The 18,007-nt window shown below is 36.6% G+C and overlaps 1 protein-coding gene across 1 annotated transcript; it reads left to right on the top strand.

The window, feature by feature from the left end:
• Window positions 1–8,061: 8,061 nt before the first annotated feature.
• Window positions 8,062–14,981, top strand: LOC134680541 (NADH dehydrogenase [ubiquinone] flavoprotein 2, mitochondrial-like). Its single transcript, XM_063539657.1, has 6 exons — window positions 8,062–8,170; window positions 9,069–9,191; window positions 11,622–11,809; window positions 13,405–13,612; window positions 14,141–14,217; window positions 14,860–14,981. The coding sequence occupies exons 1-6, from the start codon at window positions 8,138–8,140 to the stop codon at window positions 14,957–14,959; spliced, it is 729 nt and encodes a 242-aa protein (XP_063395727.1). The 5' UTR covers window positions 8,062–8,137; the 3' UTR covers window positions 14,960–14,981.
• The last annotated feature ends 3,026 nt before the right edge of the window (window positions 14,982–18,007 follow it).

Here is an 18,007-nt window from a genome sequence, read left to right as displayed (position 1 = left end):
TAATAGCCATACGATTGGGTACCTATTTCTATTTTCAGTTAAGATTAATAACAATTTAGCCTATATACGTCCCACTGCTGGGCACAGGCCTCCTCTCAAGCACGAGAGGGTTTGGGCTATAGTCCCCACGCTAGCCCACTGCGGATTGGGGACTTCACATACACCTTTGAATTTCTTCGCAGATGTATGCAGGTTTCCTCACGATGTTTTCCTTCACCGAAAAGCAAGTGGCAAATATCAAATGATATTTCGTATATAAGTTCCGAAAAACTCATTGGTACGAGCCAGGATTTGAACCCGCGACCTCCGGATTGAAAGTCGGGCCTCATATCCACTCTACCACCACCGCTTGCCAGTTAAGATTATGTAACAATAAGATTACACTAAATAAATGAGTGTTACTTTGTCGAATAATTAAGTATTCAACTTGAAAAGTAGCCATAATAACAAAAAAACTGACCCTTATTGTCTCGATAATCTCACGCCTACCCGCATTGACATGTTACAATGACTATGATAAGTGGTTTCTCATTTTGTTTATGATAAGTTACCTAAAAATTGCGCTTTCAGACCGCTGGTAAAACAATAATAAATTAATCGCTTCACAACACAATTACTTGTGACTGACGAGGGTACGAAAAAAGACACAAAAGCGTTATGCTTTTACGAAAAACCTTTTAATTATGCGCATTAATGTTAAGCCGAAATGTTATCATTTATGACACGACATTTTTTTTTATCTATGTAGATCTTCATGTTATTATTATTTTGTATCTCCTTTTGGATATCACGGGCCTATAATCCCGGTTTTTTTATAGGCTTGCGTGGGGACACAGATCCAACACGTAGAGGCCCCTTGGAGAGCTTTAATGTCATGTAGAACGCCTGCTGGAACCCGTTCACAGGTGCAACAATAGACACCCATGAACCGGTCTCAGCAGGCATTGGGACTATTGTAGCAAAAGTGAATAGTATACCGGTCTATGGATTGAAGTTTGGGTGGACAATGAGACTGGGCTATCGTAAAGAGTTCGGACACCTGCCATAACAATGCTAACACACGTTATCGAGGCAGGTGGTGACTTGCCGCCGACTAGATGGGCCCCTGAAACTACCGTCGCGAAGACGACCAGGAGCAACATCGGTGTGAGCGGCTCAGGGGTGTCGAGAGGTGTGCGCCGCTTTCTACCCAGTGGCTGTTAACAGCCACTGTGCCAACTCGCGTCTTATGCATCTTTCACTTCCACCCCTGGAGCATATAGCTCTAACGACTCCTCTCTGGACGGCCAATTAAGGCAAGCCAGAGCTGAGAGTCCTGCGGGTCCCCTTGGGGTCCACTCCGGCCGACGAAGACACGCCGGAGACGGAGACCCTGACCGACTCTCGGGAGCACTCGGGTCCGTGGGGTCGTTACTCCCCAACAGCTCGCCACAAGCTGCCCTGCGGGCTTATTATTATTATTATTATGAGCCTGTTGTGTCCCACTGCTGGGCAAAGGCCTCCCCCCTCTTCTTCCACTCGTCCCGTGTCGTCTCGTGGTGTCGTCTTCATGTAATTTTCGTTTATCTTAATGACTTATTAAAGAAGGATGGGCAGATTTGTCATGGTCTCTAGCCCTGGAACTAATAAGAATAAGCGACATGCCATATAAAATCCGATACCTAATATATTTCGGAATAGAAAATTCATACAACAGATCTGCTGCATAGGTATATCTACCTACATTGTAATGTGTGCCTTAGAGACAAAGCAAAACAAAACTAAGTATAACTAATTAGGGGTGGTTAATTCTATGAAAAAGAACCCGTCTCTAAGTTTAAACGGAAAAGTTTCAGTTTCAGACAGACTGCTCGGCCTGGGTTCACTGTGAATTGATAAAACTAAGTATTTTTTGCATCTCTTAATCTTTGTGTTTACTAAAAGTTTTTTTAATTAGATTACAGAGTATTTTCTCGCTGCGCAGTAATTTTTGTAAATTTAAGTTTAGTACGAGTACATACAGACTTACAAAACCTACCAATTGTTTTCCTCGTAAAATTCTCATTTAAGTAAGATAATACATGTATGTGTAGCAAAATGAGATGCATTGGTATGCCTAATTCGGCTCTAAGTCGCAAATGAAAATTTTGGTAAGTGGTATATTTATTTACATTTAAATATATTAATGCAAAAGAAAATGTGTACAAATCGCAATACAACTGATTTAACTGAAACATTAAGTAAAGCATTTACTAATATTATTATTAAATAATTACATGGCTAATTAAATATTTTAAAAGCGGCCTGGTTAAACAATCCCCATTTCCGATACTCAGCCGAATACAAAGCCTGAAAACGCACCAAACAAATCCCTTTCTAAACTTTCTGAGTTAACATTCAAATTAAAGAGAACAACAATCAATCCCTAATACTTGTTACTTGGAGAACATTAACATTTAAGAGTTTTCGATTTTCTATTTAAACGCTTCTTTTATAACGACGAACAAAAATTTACTCTTCGCGCCGCCTCGACATCCCTTCGCGTCTTAATTGTCTCATAAAACAAAGGGAATGAACTGTGCTGTGTCCGTTCAAGAGATTCTGATGCTGAGGCCCTTTTAGATTCCCTTTCATTGCACCAACTTAATCCCGGACATAAATTATTTCACGCCAGATTTGTGCTGGTCGGCTTTGAAGAAGAAATATGATATTGCTTGAAATGGTTAGCAAAACTTATCAATAACACTTACCATAACGTTAACGAGTACAGCCATTACGTAGCTACTTAAAAAAAATAGATTAAAATTGTAAACTAAGTAATGAATTAACAGTATATTGTAATCTCCATATGATAAATAAATAAATAGATGAGTCCATGAACAAACCAATAATATAAGTAAAAACGTGAAGCATTTACAATGAAAAAACAAACTTCTACAGCTTCTATTTACCTATACTGAATACTATAGATTTAATTTAATAAATTAAAAAAAAGGCCTTTATGTCAAATAATTTATGTAGAAAATAATAAATAAAATAATAATAAATATTATAGGACATTCTTACACAGATTGACTAAGTCCCACAGTAAGCTCAAGAAGGCTTGTGTTGTGGGTACTCAGACAACGATATATATAACATACAAATACTTAAATACATAGAAAACACCCATGACTCAGGAACAAATATCTGTATCATCATACAAATAAATGCCCTTACTGGGATTCGAACCCAGGACCATCGGCTTCGCAGGCAGGGTTACTACCCACTAGGCCAGACCGGTCGTCAAAGGGAGTTTATATCATTTTAAATTTTTCGCGTTTGGATATGTTCCGCGTATTATAATACGAGTATGTATAAACACATGTTTATGTAACGGAAACGGGTCTATCGGAAACTTATTTCGTTTACCTATATTATTGGCGTTTCGACGCATGGCACACTGGCCTTCATCCCGGATGACTGATGGTGATGTCCCATCAAAACGTGAAAATAGAGATAACTACGGGTAAATTCGTGTAACTACCCGAACTGTATGAGAAATTGGGGATATCACTACACAATTTCAAACCGCCCGCCACACGTAACATAGTAAAAAAAACGTAAATAGTTGGGAAGATTCACACTCTACCAAATAAAGTTTTTAAATAGTAGAATGTAGTCTTACAAAGTAGTTTAATTTGGGATAAGTTTAGGTTTTTCATATTTATTTAAATTCTTAGCATGATACAAATCAATTGCATGTAGCCAAACCCTAAGCTGCATCATTTACCGAGGTGTGCCAATAAGTATTCTATCGATTTATCTTAAGCCACACCATAGTCAACCGTTCTAATCCTCTCATGTAACGATTGAGTTAACCGGTGGACCTATAATAAAATCTTGTTTGGAGGTAAAATGTAAATGTAGATTATTAGTGCCCGAAACTACTTAACAAGTTAATTCATTAGACATCTGTTTAATTAATTAGCAATCTGATATTAACTCGGTTGAAATATCACGTAAGCTCAGATCCGCCGTGTTGGCGTGAGCATCATCGCACGAAACACGGCCGACAGCCCGAGTCCCGCCCGACGTCCGACTGTCCGATGTTATCCACCAGGCTCTGTAGTCTGTACAAACGTCGAGTCCAGAACGTTCGAATTATCATTTGGAACGTTGCACAGCTTTTTGTGTCACGCCACTCTTGTCACTACTCCTGACTACCTACTGATAAAAGTGACAAGGTACGTAAAGCAATTTCATTACGTTAGCAAATGGGTTTCAAATTTGCAAATTGAAATGTTGTTGAACAGTTATATTAAAATTCATATCCTTTTCATAATTAAACTTTCCGCGTGCGTGCATGCGTGCTCAATTAACAGACTTAATGAAATTACTATGATTTCATGGACGGATATAGCTTCTGGGCTTTATTTGTGAGGTTGATTGAAAATTCGTTTCAATCTAACGAGCGCTCGGCGCCGCAGTCAACAAGAAATTAAATTTGTCCATGAAAATTTAACGACGTTTTTAGGGTTCTATCAAAACGGACGGCTTAGCGTTGATTTGCGTTCTTATTTTTAACTGTTGGACGAGAATAATTAAGATTAAATAATTTTATTTCAGTAAAATCTGGATTGGCGATCAAATCGTGTCCTTGTATAATTAATTTCGACTTTCTTTGTTTTAAGTATAATTTTTAAGTAGACATTTAATCGAGATTAGAGTCGATCCGTTTTTAGACGGTCAATGTACTCTATCATACGTTGACGACCAAAGAATCCTGTTTCAGCGCGTACCTTAAAAAGGGGTGAGTAGGTTTCGCGGGGAGAGGTGGTTTATGAATGGGGAGAGAAGGTTTGAGAGGGGGGTGAGAAGGGATTTTAAGGCTACTGCTACAAAAATAATGTATTCCAATTTAAAATGGAACTATAGTAATACGCATAATAAAAAAAATCGATCCAACAATCTTCCAAAATCACCTTTGTATGAAAACCCCTCTCACCCCAAATACGAGGCACTACGGGGTGTGGTGGGTTTTCCTCACGTTTGTATGAAATAAAATAAAAACTAAAATACAAACGTCCGGAACACTTATTATACACGCCATTCAGTTTTCATATGTAAAAATAAAATGTTATCGAGGTTTGAATTTGAGTTTTGACCCTACTCATCCCATTTTACGGTAGGCTTTTTATATAACATGCTTATATCCTTTCTAAACGCGGAAGTTATCGAGTATTTGACAAATATTCGAATATACGCAAAAAGGTCAGTGGGTTACAGCGATAGACATCATTTACGATGTTGAAATTGCCTTAGATATCTGCTTCCTCAGGAAAATTCTATGAGGTCAATAACGTACCCAAGATGCTCGCCTCGAGCGGTTTTATGGCAATGAACCCCGATATTGCATCCAAGGAATATTAGTGCCTACTTGATCCGGCAACTGCCATCTTTTACCATCTTTTTCCAATATCCGTTAATATTGGCCGCGCCCTGTAACAACTTTTTCATCCTTGAAAACGTTCAAAACACCTCCCATATTATTTTTAAGTGGCTATTTATGGTGTCAGTGCGAATAGTTCACCGCCTTATAGACAGTTTCTTCAGTAGCAGAGTTTTTTGATAAAAAATTACCTACTAGTATCGGTTATGGTACTTATGGTCCTCTTAGCTGACTAACTTAGGTACTATGAAACGGTTATATGAAATAAGCATAAGCAAAAGGCAGGAGCACGAGGTTGATACTTGTAGGTCTTATTTATTTGAATTTATACATTTTTATTATTTGCCGAAGTTAGTAGGTAATTCTTACATTTTCAATTCCGCTTAAAATTAAGATTAACAGAAATGAGATGTACCGATGTACCCAATTCAACCAAAATAGAAAATTGCAAGACTAAACGTATTTTTACAAAGAAAAAAATCATTAAATTATATTTAAAGAAAAAAACATACGAGTCTCAAATGTACATTTAATATTGGAGTTCCCGTACCTAGTGTAGGTACAAAATCCGATACTTCGAAGTAACCGATTTCGTGTCGTGTAGTGATACGAGACGCGGGTTCGCCGCAGCCTTTTCCGCAACGGATGCTGCTATATTTGACCGGATAATTTACTTTGCATTTTATTTCAGATTCTTCCTTGTAGTTTTATGTAGATCTTATAACTTAGTATCTGACAAAATATATTACTTTTTATCGCACGGTGAACGTATGAACGGCAAAATCTTACATTTAAAATACTGGAGGATTTTTCAAAACCATTTCTTCGAAGCGCGATAATGTGACATTTAATAACACCACATTCATTCTGCATCTCTTTCTTGAGGATAGTTTTTTTTAAAGGAAACGGGATAAAGCTACGTGATACAATACCTACTTACTTAGTAGCGTGACTACATGGAAACAACAGAAATTAAATATATAATTAATAATTTTATTTCTTCCCTAGTTTGATAGAAAGTTGTTATTTTATTATTAATAATAATTTATTATGCTAATATAAGATGCGTTAAAGTTTTGGTACAATTATATACTCGTACTATTGACACACAATATAAAAAAAACCGGCCAAGTGCGAGTCGGACTCGCGTTCCAAGGGTTCCGTATATTACACAATTTTTAACAATGTATTTTTTATGTGAAACGTGTGAGTGAAATCTCTTTAAAAAATCCGTAGGGGTCGGATCAAAAACTGTAATGAAGTCCGACTCACGCTTGACTGTACATTTCTAATAGGTGTTCCTGTCATCTATAGGTATAGACCTATTTTATGTATTTTTTTCAAAATTTTAGACCTAGTAGTTTCGGAGATAAAGTGGGGGGGGGGGAATGGTGATTTTTTGTCTATTTTCTTGAATAACTTCTAAACTGTTTATTCGAAAATTATAATAAAAATATATTTGAGATCCTTACAATAAGCTCTTTCATTTGATATGTAACATGATATAGTTTGAAAATTTTTATTTTTAAATTTTTTCATTTACCCCCCCAAAATTGGCCCCCATGTTTAAAATTCATTTGTTTACGTTACGTGTCCGTATTCGGGTCACAAACTTACATATGTGTACCAAATTTCAACTTGATTCAACAAGAAAATCGGCTGTGACAGACGGACAGACAGACAGACAGACGCACGAGTGATCCTATAAGGGTTCCGTTTTTTCCTTTTGAGGTACGGAACCCTAAAAATTTAATTAGATATATTATTATTGGACTTGAACCTACTTCTAGTGTTTCTTTATGATTCGATGATTGACTCGTAGAAAGTTAAGTCTGCCACTGTACTGCAATAAAGTAAAAAAAACTCAACACCGTCTAAAGTTGCACCAATAAAAGTCTGCAGCGGATTTGATAGCCCACGCAGTGTAAGTGTTATTTATACGTCATAATTTCATAGAAGTTTGACGTTTAAAATGACACTTGCACTGCGTGGGCTATCAAAATCGCTGCAGACTTTATACGGTCTAACTCTACATCTGTGTATTTACAAAGACGAGAATCCCGGAGAATGTAAATAATATGTAGGTATTTATGTTGCTCGTTTCAGTTGACCCAAGACAGCTTCCAAAGGGTTCTACAACGTGCCCTATGTAGAATATTAATTAAATTACCCTATCTCCCTCGGACACGCTGCTCCGCGATTCTTTTATGCGAAATCTTGTGGACCCAATTTACTCAAAATAATTGAAAGAGATTAGTTAGGTCGGCTTTGGAAATAATTTGATAGAAGCCTTACAAATAAAGGGTTTGTTGAGTTCGAATTTGTCGGTGTTTAGCGGACTGTGTAACTTAGTTTGCTTAAAATGATATTATGTGTAATGGGAAACATTTATTAAGGATTTAGGAGTTCGAAAATTTTAGTACTACATAGGACTTGTGAATGCAATCAGTCGTTGTTTTTCTTTAGCATATATTTTTCCAAGTTGTTGCTTGAATATTTAAAAAAGGCCGTCTATTTTTAGATAGTCTGATGAGTATTATATTCTTTGGTCTGATGTTATAGGTGTTATAGGTACTCAAACTAATTCTTTCTTGCACACTGGCCAGAAACAGTCTTACCAATGGATAGATTTTAATACCTACATGTCACATTTGACATCAAAGTACTAAAGAAAATTTGATCGTAACTATAAATAATTAATTTTATCAATTTAACAATTTTATCGTTATGTTTATTTTGAAGAAATACGCTTTACCAAATGTAAGGAAACAGAACACTATTTTAGTTTGCCGACGCTAAACAGATAAACATAATTGTGATGTGTTTACACAGGCATAGAATAATCTTACATACTTACCTACATAATTACATATATTAGGGCTCATTTAGACGGTGCGAGAACTCGCATGCGAGTTTCATTACAATACGTTATTTGATCGGTCGGCAATGTAACTAAAATCGCATGCAAGTTCGCGCGCCATCTAAATGAGCCCTTATAATATTCATGAACTCAGGTGAAATAAATCAGTTCACGATTACCTGCAGTACCTAGGTACTGACAAGTCAAGAGAAATAATTATCACTTGTAGAAACCAAATTTTAGAAAACTTATTTCAACTGAAGCCATAGAAGTAACGTACATTTAAATATGTTTTTGCATCAATGTATAATTGACTTTAATCTTTTAATGAGTTATTAAATATATATTTTTAATTGTAATATGCATATATTGGAACCAAATATTGTGCAGTAATTAAAGGTATAATATACGAATATCTGGGAGACCGAGCTTTCCTCGGAAAACATATAAAAGCTCAAAAAAGCGCGTTTTTCCACAGATAAGACCTAGCTAGATTGACGTATCGGCCCCGAAAACCCCCATATATCAAATTTCATCGATATCGTTCGAGCCGTTTCCGAGATCCCCGAAATATATATACATAAAGTGTAGTGTGTGTGTTCTTTTCATTCTATAGAACTTGCTAACTATGTAAACAAACCGCCATATTGAACCTGTCACTGAATGATGATTTCAGTATGGCGGTTTGTTTACAAAGTTAGCAAGTTCCATAAAATTACATTTTATAAATAAATAAATATACAAGAATTGCTCGTTTAACGGTATTAGATTGAGTCCTCTTCTGTTATTTCGTTGCAGCTGGCGCATTTTCGTAAAATTTCACGAACGGCGATACTGAGTAGCGACGAGCTGGTCGTTCACAGGGACTCTGAGGATAACAACGAGACAACGCCTTTCGAGTTCACCGACGCCAACATGATTGTGAGGCAATGTATTTATTTAACCGTACATTGTATTTCTTAGATTTATCATGTTCTGCGAGTGCACTGGCGCGGTTTCCACTGTTTTCGGTAAGGTTCTTGGAAAATAATAATATATATATATGAATTTACTTAAGGCCGCCTTTACACCTGTAAGTTACTTGCGTAATATTTACGTAATTTACTTACGGTTGCATTTACACTTGCAATAAATGCTTACGTAAGTTGTGTAAGTTTAAACTTGCAAAAATTATTACACGCCCATTTACATCATGCTTCCCAAATCAGTAATAAAATGAGTGAGAAGGCTCACAGTCGCCACGTTCAAGCAGCTGCTGCATACATAATTTGACCGTAGTTCTGTAGAAAGCGACCAACTTTTTATTTTTGTCAAAGTGACTTACGCCGTAATTCAGTAGCTTTATGCATTGATTAAAAAATTGAGTTGGTCGTTTTCTGCATAACTACGGTCATTTTATCCAATAGTCGAAAGCAAAAGAAAAGAAAATGCTGGATAAAACCATGGCTAGAAAGAAGAATGGCAAGAGGTGCATTTGAAAATCTTTTGAAGGAGTTAAGACTGGAAGACCGAGACCAATTTTTCAATTTTATAAGAATGAATTCTACGACTTTTGAATATCTTTTGGAAAAAGTTGCACCAATCATAAAAAAAAATGATACACATTTTCGACCGGCTATTTCATCAGCTGAGAAACTTGATCATAGGCCGCCTTTACACCTGTAAGTTTTACTTACGGAAGTCACTTACGTAAGCGACTTACGATAATTTTTCAAGTGTAAACAGTTATTTTAAGTGACTTATTGTAATTTCTCACAGCTTACGTAAATTGGAAAATTACAGGTCTAAACACGTTCGAGTTTGGCCGCCTTTACACCTGTAAGTTACTTGCGTAATATTTATATAATTTACTTACGGTTGCATTTACACTTGCAATAAATGCTTACGTAAGGCCGCCTTTACACCTGTAAGTTACTTGCGTAATATTTACATAATTTACTTACGGTTGCATTTACACTTGCAATAAATGCTTACGTAAATAATGCTTACGTAAGTTGTGTAAGTTTAAACTTGCAAAAATTATTACACGCCTATTTACATTATGCTTCCCGAATCAGTAATAAAATGCCTTCTCACAGTCGCCACGTTCAAGCAGCTGCTGCATACATAATTTTATCCAATAGTCGAAAGCAAAAGAAAAGAAAATGCTGGATAAAACCATGCAAGTGTAAATGCAACCGTAAGTAAATTACGTAAATATTACGCAAGTAACTTACAGGTGTAAAGGCGGCCATAAGTTCTCAACTTATCAATTTAGTTCGATAAGCTGTGAGTCGCTTCCGTAAACAAACTCGAACGTGTGTAGACCTGTAATTTTCCAATTTACGTAAGCTGTGAGAAATTACAATAAGTCACTTACAATAACTGTTTACACTTGAAAAATTATCGTAAGTCGCTTACGTAAGTGACTTCCGTAAGTAAAACTTACAGGTGTAAAGGCGGCCTAACGTGTGTATTCTTTAAAAGCCAAATGTATTTTGTGCTTATCTAGTCTAGTATTTATTTTCTTTTTATGTTTTGGATACTCCTTTATCTTTATTATAGAGAAAGATAAATACTCAAACACAGAAAACATTTATAATACCTATTCAAACTTCAAACCAGGGACCTCCATTTTTGTAGGCAGGGCCACTTACTACCGACGAGGCTAAAACCGTTAAAACATGGTTAAAATCAATACATTATGCTTTTAACGTAACGTCCTGCGTGGAATCCAAACAGTCAACTGTGTACAAACAAATTTATTAGTTATTTTATGTATTGAATACTATCATCAGTGTAATGAGAGCTGTCATCGTATTGATAATTTATTGCTTTTGGATTTATCGAATTAAATAAACACGTAATGCATTCAATATAATCCATTAAAGTGCTTTATAATATATTTTTCATATAGCTATAAGCATTGTAGTATTATTGTAGTATGCAAATAACTCTCCGGATAGTTTCAGTAATTTCGAATCGGTGGTTTCAGTAACATTATGACATTATTCATAAACGCTTCAAGTTGCTAAGTATAACAAGCCCTTAATAATCGTTTGTCTTTATCTGTTACTTTGACAATTCTGTTTGTTAGAAAGGGACATAAATTAACTTAGGTTTGCTAAGTTTTATGAATAAGTGGGTTAGTATCGAAACCCAGAAAATAATAATTTGCTACCTGACATGATGGTGGCAGTTCTAGTAGTTTACCCTTCGAGTTTCGCTCATATTATTGATTTGCCTTGACGAGTGTAACACTTTATTATATTAATTCACCTCTCGTACATTTGAATTAATAAAAAGAGAATCGGATAAATCGTACAAAGGGTCTGATCAAGATGTTATCATATTTTATTTTTCTTATTTTAGAGACTACAGGCGATAATAAAAAACTACCCAATTGGTTCGGCACGGTCCGCGCTGGGCGCCGCATTGGATCTCGTACAGCGCCAGATGGGCTGGGTCCCGATATCCGCCATGCACAAGGTTGCGGCTATACTTGGCGTACCTAGAATGAGGGTCTACGAATACGCTACATTTTACACCATGGTCAAAAGGTAATCGCCTAATCACCTTGAATATGAACGGAAGTGTAATCACGATCTGTATATAGTTCGTTTTTTTTAGCATTAGAAAGAACTTGAAAGAAGGTAAGCGATCTTGGCATGTCTTTTAATTGAAAAACGCTTTTTAAAAATCAATAACTATTACTTATGAAAGCAGAAGAATATAAATGATCGTATTAGATTCATAATTGTTACATATTTGCCGTAACTTATTTTTAAAATGTGTTTTTCAATTAAAATACACATCAAGATTGTTTACCTAATTTCTAATGCTAGAAAAAACGAAGTATAGGTAGAGACCAACGCATGCGGGAAACTTGCAGCATTAAAGATGACGCAAGCTAGACCGGCCGTCAACCTTAAGGTGGTTCTAAAGGGTTAAAGGTAAGAAGGAATAAACTATCAAACAGGTTAGACGTCATTATACGCTTTTTTCAAATTAGCAGAGGTAATGTGGGTAAATGCCGGTTATGTTCTGGGTAAGTCTTCTTCTTCCTCGCGTTATCCCGGCATTTTGCCAAGGCTCACACTAATCCCATGATTTGACGTAGGCACTAGTTTTTACGAAAGCGACTGTTATGTTCTGGGTAAGTACCCTACATTAACTTGTCGTACGCATGCAGCAAGAACGCAGGAGCTATACTTCCTGTTTTATCGCAATATTTACAACCAGACAGACTCAGGTGAGCTTCTAGGTATCAAATAAATATAAATAAAGCATTTGTACAATAGGCATTCACACAAACGCTCAGTTCCTAAGCAAACGATGGCTGTTTTATGGCACATGTAACAACAACAGTAGAGAAGGTTATAATTCGTTCCTAAGGTACTTTATCCCTTAGATGCATGACGTGTAAATATTGATACTGAACCAAGGCAAGCGCCAACTAAGTTTTGTTGAAATTAACTAAGACTTTGTTATATCGATATAAATTCTAAATTGTAAGTGAATTTATTGTTTTATTTTGAATATTGATACTTCATGCATCTAAGGCAGCGGTCGGCAACGTTTTAGCAGCCAAAGGCCACATTATAGTTAACGAAGTTGTCGCGTTTAGCAGACATTGTCGTTTGTCAATATTATTATTACATACAAAATAGCCAGGGACGCTCGCGGGCCGCTGATTCCTTTAAGAGCCAACAGGAGTGGTCATTTCTCCATACAAACGTACTCGACTGTTTCCTTCGTGGGGTTTGAAGCTAGAGCAATGATCTTTTCAACACAGATTAATATTGTTAATATCTGTGTCGGACCGTTTTGCCTTTTTTAATATTTTTGTTTTTTAAGGCGCTAGAGCCCTTCAAAACTGGCCAAAATGGCCTCAATGACTATGCCGCAATGAGAGGCGTTGTATTCAAAACTGATATCAATTAGCCAAAAAAGCAAAACAGTACGACACAGATAATTTCATAATCATTTAGATAAGTTAAGTTTTGGAGGAGGAAACAGTCGAGTACGAAACCTCGATTTTTGAGATTTTTACGGAGCATTAGTTTTAGGGGCCGCTTCCGTCATCGTCAGCAAGACGAGTATATTTACCTAACAAGTTTAAAACTCAACTCCTGTTTCGTCTTAATCATTGTAGGTCTTTCAAAGGCAAGTACCACGTGAAGGTGTGCACGACAACGCCGTGCATGATCATGGGATCGGACACGATCCTGCAGGCCGCGGAGCAGGCGTGCGGGTGCACGGCGGGCCACGTGTCCGACGACGGGCTATTCGGCGTGGATAAAGTGCAATGCGCGGGCGCGTGCGCGAATGCGCCGGTGCTCATCGTAGAAGATGATTATTACGTGAGTATGGTACGCCGAGGCGAATCGGATCAAAAGGCGAATCGGATAATACTTTTTTTTTAATATTGCCTATGCCCGGGTGGCATTATAGGGTAAAGGAATTCAAATACCAACTGTTTTTTTCCCTGAAAAGTAACTATACGGTCGTACTACTGGTCGCGCAAATTAGTAGTTGATTCGATTTACATCAGTCCACCTTATAATACTTTTAACTACGCATTTTCTCATCGTTCATGTAAATTATATGTACAGTCAGCAGCAGAAGTTGGTAAGCGGGCGAGGTGTTCAAAATTACCTTGACACGCGCTTTTTCTTTTAACAATAAAGTCGCGTCAAGATCATTGTGAACACCTGGCCCGCTTAGCCACTTCTCCTGCTGACTGTAGGTAAATAGGTTTATCATTTCGAATGAAAAAATGCTAAAAATATCTTTGATAGGTATTAATTATGTCTATTAATACCTAATTCAAGAATACGGCATGACAAGCATAAATTCGTCTTATAATGAAATTATTGTAAATTTTGCAGGAAGACGTTACGGTGTGTGATGTTGCGGAGATTATTTGTACCATAAGGAACGGCGGAATACCTCAAGCTGGACCTCGGTAGTATTTAATTTACATAATAAAAGCCAACGCAATGAAACGGATGAACCGATTTTGATAAAAAATCCGTTTCCTCTCCCTTTTTGGGGGGTAGGCACGGTACGATCTCGTAGCTACTGGGCCAAATCAGCTTTGTTTGACCTTAGGAACGATCGTGCCAAGCTGCATCGCCTGAGTCAAAAGTGCATACTCACTGCACTCACTTAGCTTACGAGCTCAATTTCAAAAATATCAAAATTTTGAAAGCCTTTATCTCGAAAACTATTCAATCTACAGAGACAGTTCTAATCTCTTATTGTAGCAAATTTAGTCTTCTTTAAAAACGTCTAAGGAAAGTACTATCAAAAACTAGTCCTTTAGGGTTATAATCACCCAAATCTAAAAGAAAACCGAACATTTTTCGATATTTGACAAAGTTGCGTTGCGTTCAGCGCTCGAAATCACAAACTTGGATTATTCATTGGGCCAACATCATAAACACGTCTGCAAAAAATCAGAACTACCGGATTTGACGCAAACGCAAAATGTATAATTTTACTGTATTATATGTATCTATATGTATCGATCTGTGTAAATTGTCCTATAATATTTACTTATACCTATCTTAGACATGATATAAACTAATTGCCATTTGTTATACAGGAGTGGCAGATTTGCCGCGGAACCCAGCTGCGGGTTAACAAGCCTCTGCAGTGAGCCACCCAAACCTGGCTACTTCGTGCAGCCTGCGCTGCTAAAATAAATATCTTGAACACAAAGTAAATATTACTTACATAAAGCCTGACCAGGAATATATGATCACGCGCCATGTTGCGGAATTTCGCTGGAACTAATTGTTTCATACTAAACTGAACTGTCACCCTGGGAATAACAACGCCCTCTTGACAATGATCATATACTTATTACTGGTCAGGCTTTACAATGTTTTTGTGTACAGTCGCCATCAGATATATCGGAGCGGCCAAGGTGCTCAGAAATATCTAAACACGCCTCTATTCAAGGCGTTAGAGTGCATGGTCAGATATTTGTGAGCACCTCGGCAGCTCTTGTATATCTGATTGCGACTGTACTATATCTTCTTAAAAATATAAACTTTATTAGTGAATTCTCATTCGGCTTAGTTTTTACTAAGGATATATTGATTGTAGAAGAATTGTATGGTCTTAGCATTTGACAGATGGCAAGTATTAGATTCTTCTCCCTCTTCAATCGGTCCCTCATTGCTGAGGATCGTGACTCCGTTTGATTCCGTCAACTAGTTGTCTCCATCGGTCCCGTTCTGTAGCTTGGTGGAGTGCGTCGCTGACAGGTATTTTTAGTTCCTCCGCTATTTGGTCCGACCATCTTTTGGGACTTCTACCCCTAGGCCTTTTTCCCTCTATTTTACCGGTCACGATAAGGCGTTCCAAATTGCTGGTATCCCTGCGTGCAACATGGCCAAAGTACCGCAATATTCGTTGCAAACAGGTTGTGATTATGTGATTAGATTCTTAGATTATACAATTCATCAACATCATCAACTTGTTGGTAGACAACGACCACTTTTAAGTACACCTTTATGTAGACTATGCCAAAATTTTAGTTACCATAAATGGGTTAACAGACAGACAAAGTTAATTTTGCATTCACATTTATAATATTAATATAAAAGGTAGGTAAAGTAGCTACAGCTACTAGCTCTTCCCTCGGCTCCGCCTGCGTGTCTGTCATTTCCTCTCCCTTCCTCAAGACATGAGGGTGATAGACTGCAAATTAAAAAAAAACAATTATGTTTATTTTTGGCAGTCCAAATCTACTTCAGTTAAGCTTTCCGAGCTAAATTTTAATGCGGTTCAGTCGGAAAGCTGTTAAAGAATATGAGACCGACAAACAGTTATTATGTATTTTTAATATTAGTATAGATAGATTGATATAGATTGTATAAATCAATCTTTTTTTTTGTTGTAGAATCGAGGCACAATCATCAGTGTAAGTAACGCCACTGACACATTAAATTCCTAATCTTTTAGAACATATGCCATATCAGATAAAACATTAGGTTTAGAAACTATGTAATTCCAAAACCTACATGTATAGTTTGTATTAGACAACACAAAACATTTATTTCAAAATAAAGTTGTTTGTTATATTGTGAATCATGCCGTGTTTATCATCAATGGGTAGCAAGTTCATTTTGTAGTAATTGCGTGTATAATATCCATAGAAAAATTGCGGCTTATTATATAACTATACGAGGCCCGATGCAAATTAGTTCGTCTAGTTCCACACAACAAATTTGTTTATTCTAATAAATTTTACACATGAACATAAAATGACCCAGTAATGGGAACCATAATAAATAGTAAAGTTTAATCTGGTTTATTTTGATCGTATAATAAAATTACTTGAGACTTATTGCTGAAAAAATGTACGTTTCAAAAAGGTTGTCCATATCATATTGTTCTGTCCTACAGCACTGCTGCTGCAGCTTTTATAGTTATATTGTAGAATTTTACTATATAAAATTAAACTACATACATTAGTATAAGCATTAAATATCAGTGATTTTTAAACTAAAACATTATTTTTGTACAAACGCGAGAACCCCAAAAAATGGTCTGACTAGACGAAAACATATGCATTTGGGCTCGTATGTCTTATGTTATTCTACGAGCAAGTCTAACAAAAACGTCTTTTCAAAAAGCAAACGTGTTAATTAATTTATATTTTTACTTCGCTCAAAGTTAGCTGTTCATTCTCACGTTTTACGACTTCTTTGTTACCACTTATTGTTTTTGAGTCTTTTGTCTGAGCCCAGTGGAGCTTAAAATTAGAATAACGTCGTGTAAACACCTCAAACCCCTCAAACGTTTAGCAGCGGTAAATGTTCCAGTTTCAGTACATATTATAAAATAAAGTCCCCCGTCATGTCTATCTATACATGTTTGTATGTGTGTTCGTGTTAAACTCGATAACTACTGAGCGGATTTTTATGCGGTTTTCACTTATTAAATAGAGTGATTCTCGTGGAAGATTGAGGTGGTAGGTTGAGGTGTATAATTTGGTTAGGTTTTGTGTAAATTGGTTGAACTAACTACCCGTGTGTAGCCGGGGCGGGTCGCTAGTATAATTATAGAATCCAGAGGAAAAACGATAAACTACCATTATATAATCTTAAGAAGTTATGACTGTTTATCAACGTTAAACTTTTGAAATAGTTACAGGTTTCGTCACACAGGCGCGTTGTCCGGGCGGGGCTTGAGCGCGGCGTGAGCGTTTTATAATTATGTAAAAGCGGCGCGCCCCGCTCACGCGCCGCCCGCATAACGCGCCTGTGTGACGGAGCATAGGCTGCATAGAAACTGCATAGTTTATAGATACTATGCAGTTTCAATTTAGAATAAGTATAAGTACCTAAATTTAAAATATACCTAACATAAATTCATATTCAGAATAATCAATTATATAATCAATATCTTTAATTTTATAGGGACCCTTTACCAAAAACATAATTAATGCCTCTACCTCTTGTAAGCCTTAGGCTTTTTTAAACCTCAATTACTATTTACGTAGCAGAAAATTACTAAACATATTATTCAATTATATCCACCCACTTGTAAGTAATCCAATTAAACTCTTACACAATCCCTGTTTGAAGTATCTCTGATATTACCAGTAAAGATCAAGGAGAGGTCAAGAGCAGTATATCCTTAAAGCCACTTGCGTCCCCACTCCCAGGATCTTATCCTGATAATTAAGTAGTTGCTTCAATAGCAACTAACATGAGGTATTTATATCAAAAACTCAAATA

Source organism: Cydia fagiglandana, chromosome 3 (assembly GCF_963556715.1).
Source record: "Cydia fagiglandana chromosome 3, ilCydFagi1.1, whole genome shotgun sequence".
NCBI classification, from domain to species: domain Eukaryota; kingdom Metazoa; phylum Arthropoda; class Insecta; order Lepidoptera; family Tortricidae; genus Cydia; species Cydia fagiglandana.
The sequence above is the reverse complement of the archived record's forward strand: the minus strand, read 5'-3'. Positions and strand labels throughout refer to the sequence as shown.

Coding starts and splice junctions, on each gene's coding strand:
- LOC134680541 (XM_063539657.1), top strand. CDS start 8,138: ATGTTTATTTTGAAGAAATACGCTTTACCAAAT. Junction 9,192..11,621: donor TCACCGACGCCAACATGATT/GTGAGGCAATGT, acceptor TTCTTATTTTAG/AGACTACAGGCGATAATAAA. Junction 14,218..14,859: donor ATACCTCAAGCTGGACCTCG/GTAGTATTTAAT, acceptor TTTGTTATACAG/GAGTGGCAGATTTGCCGCGG.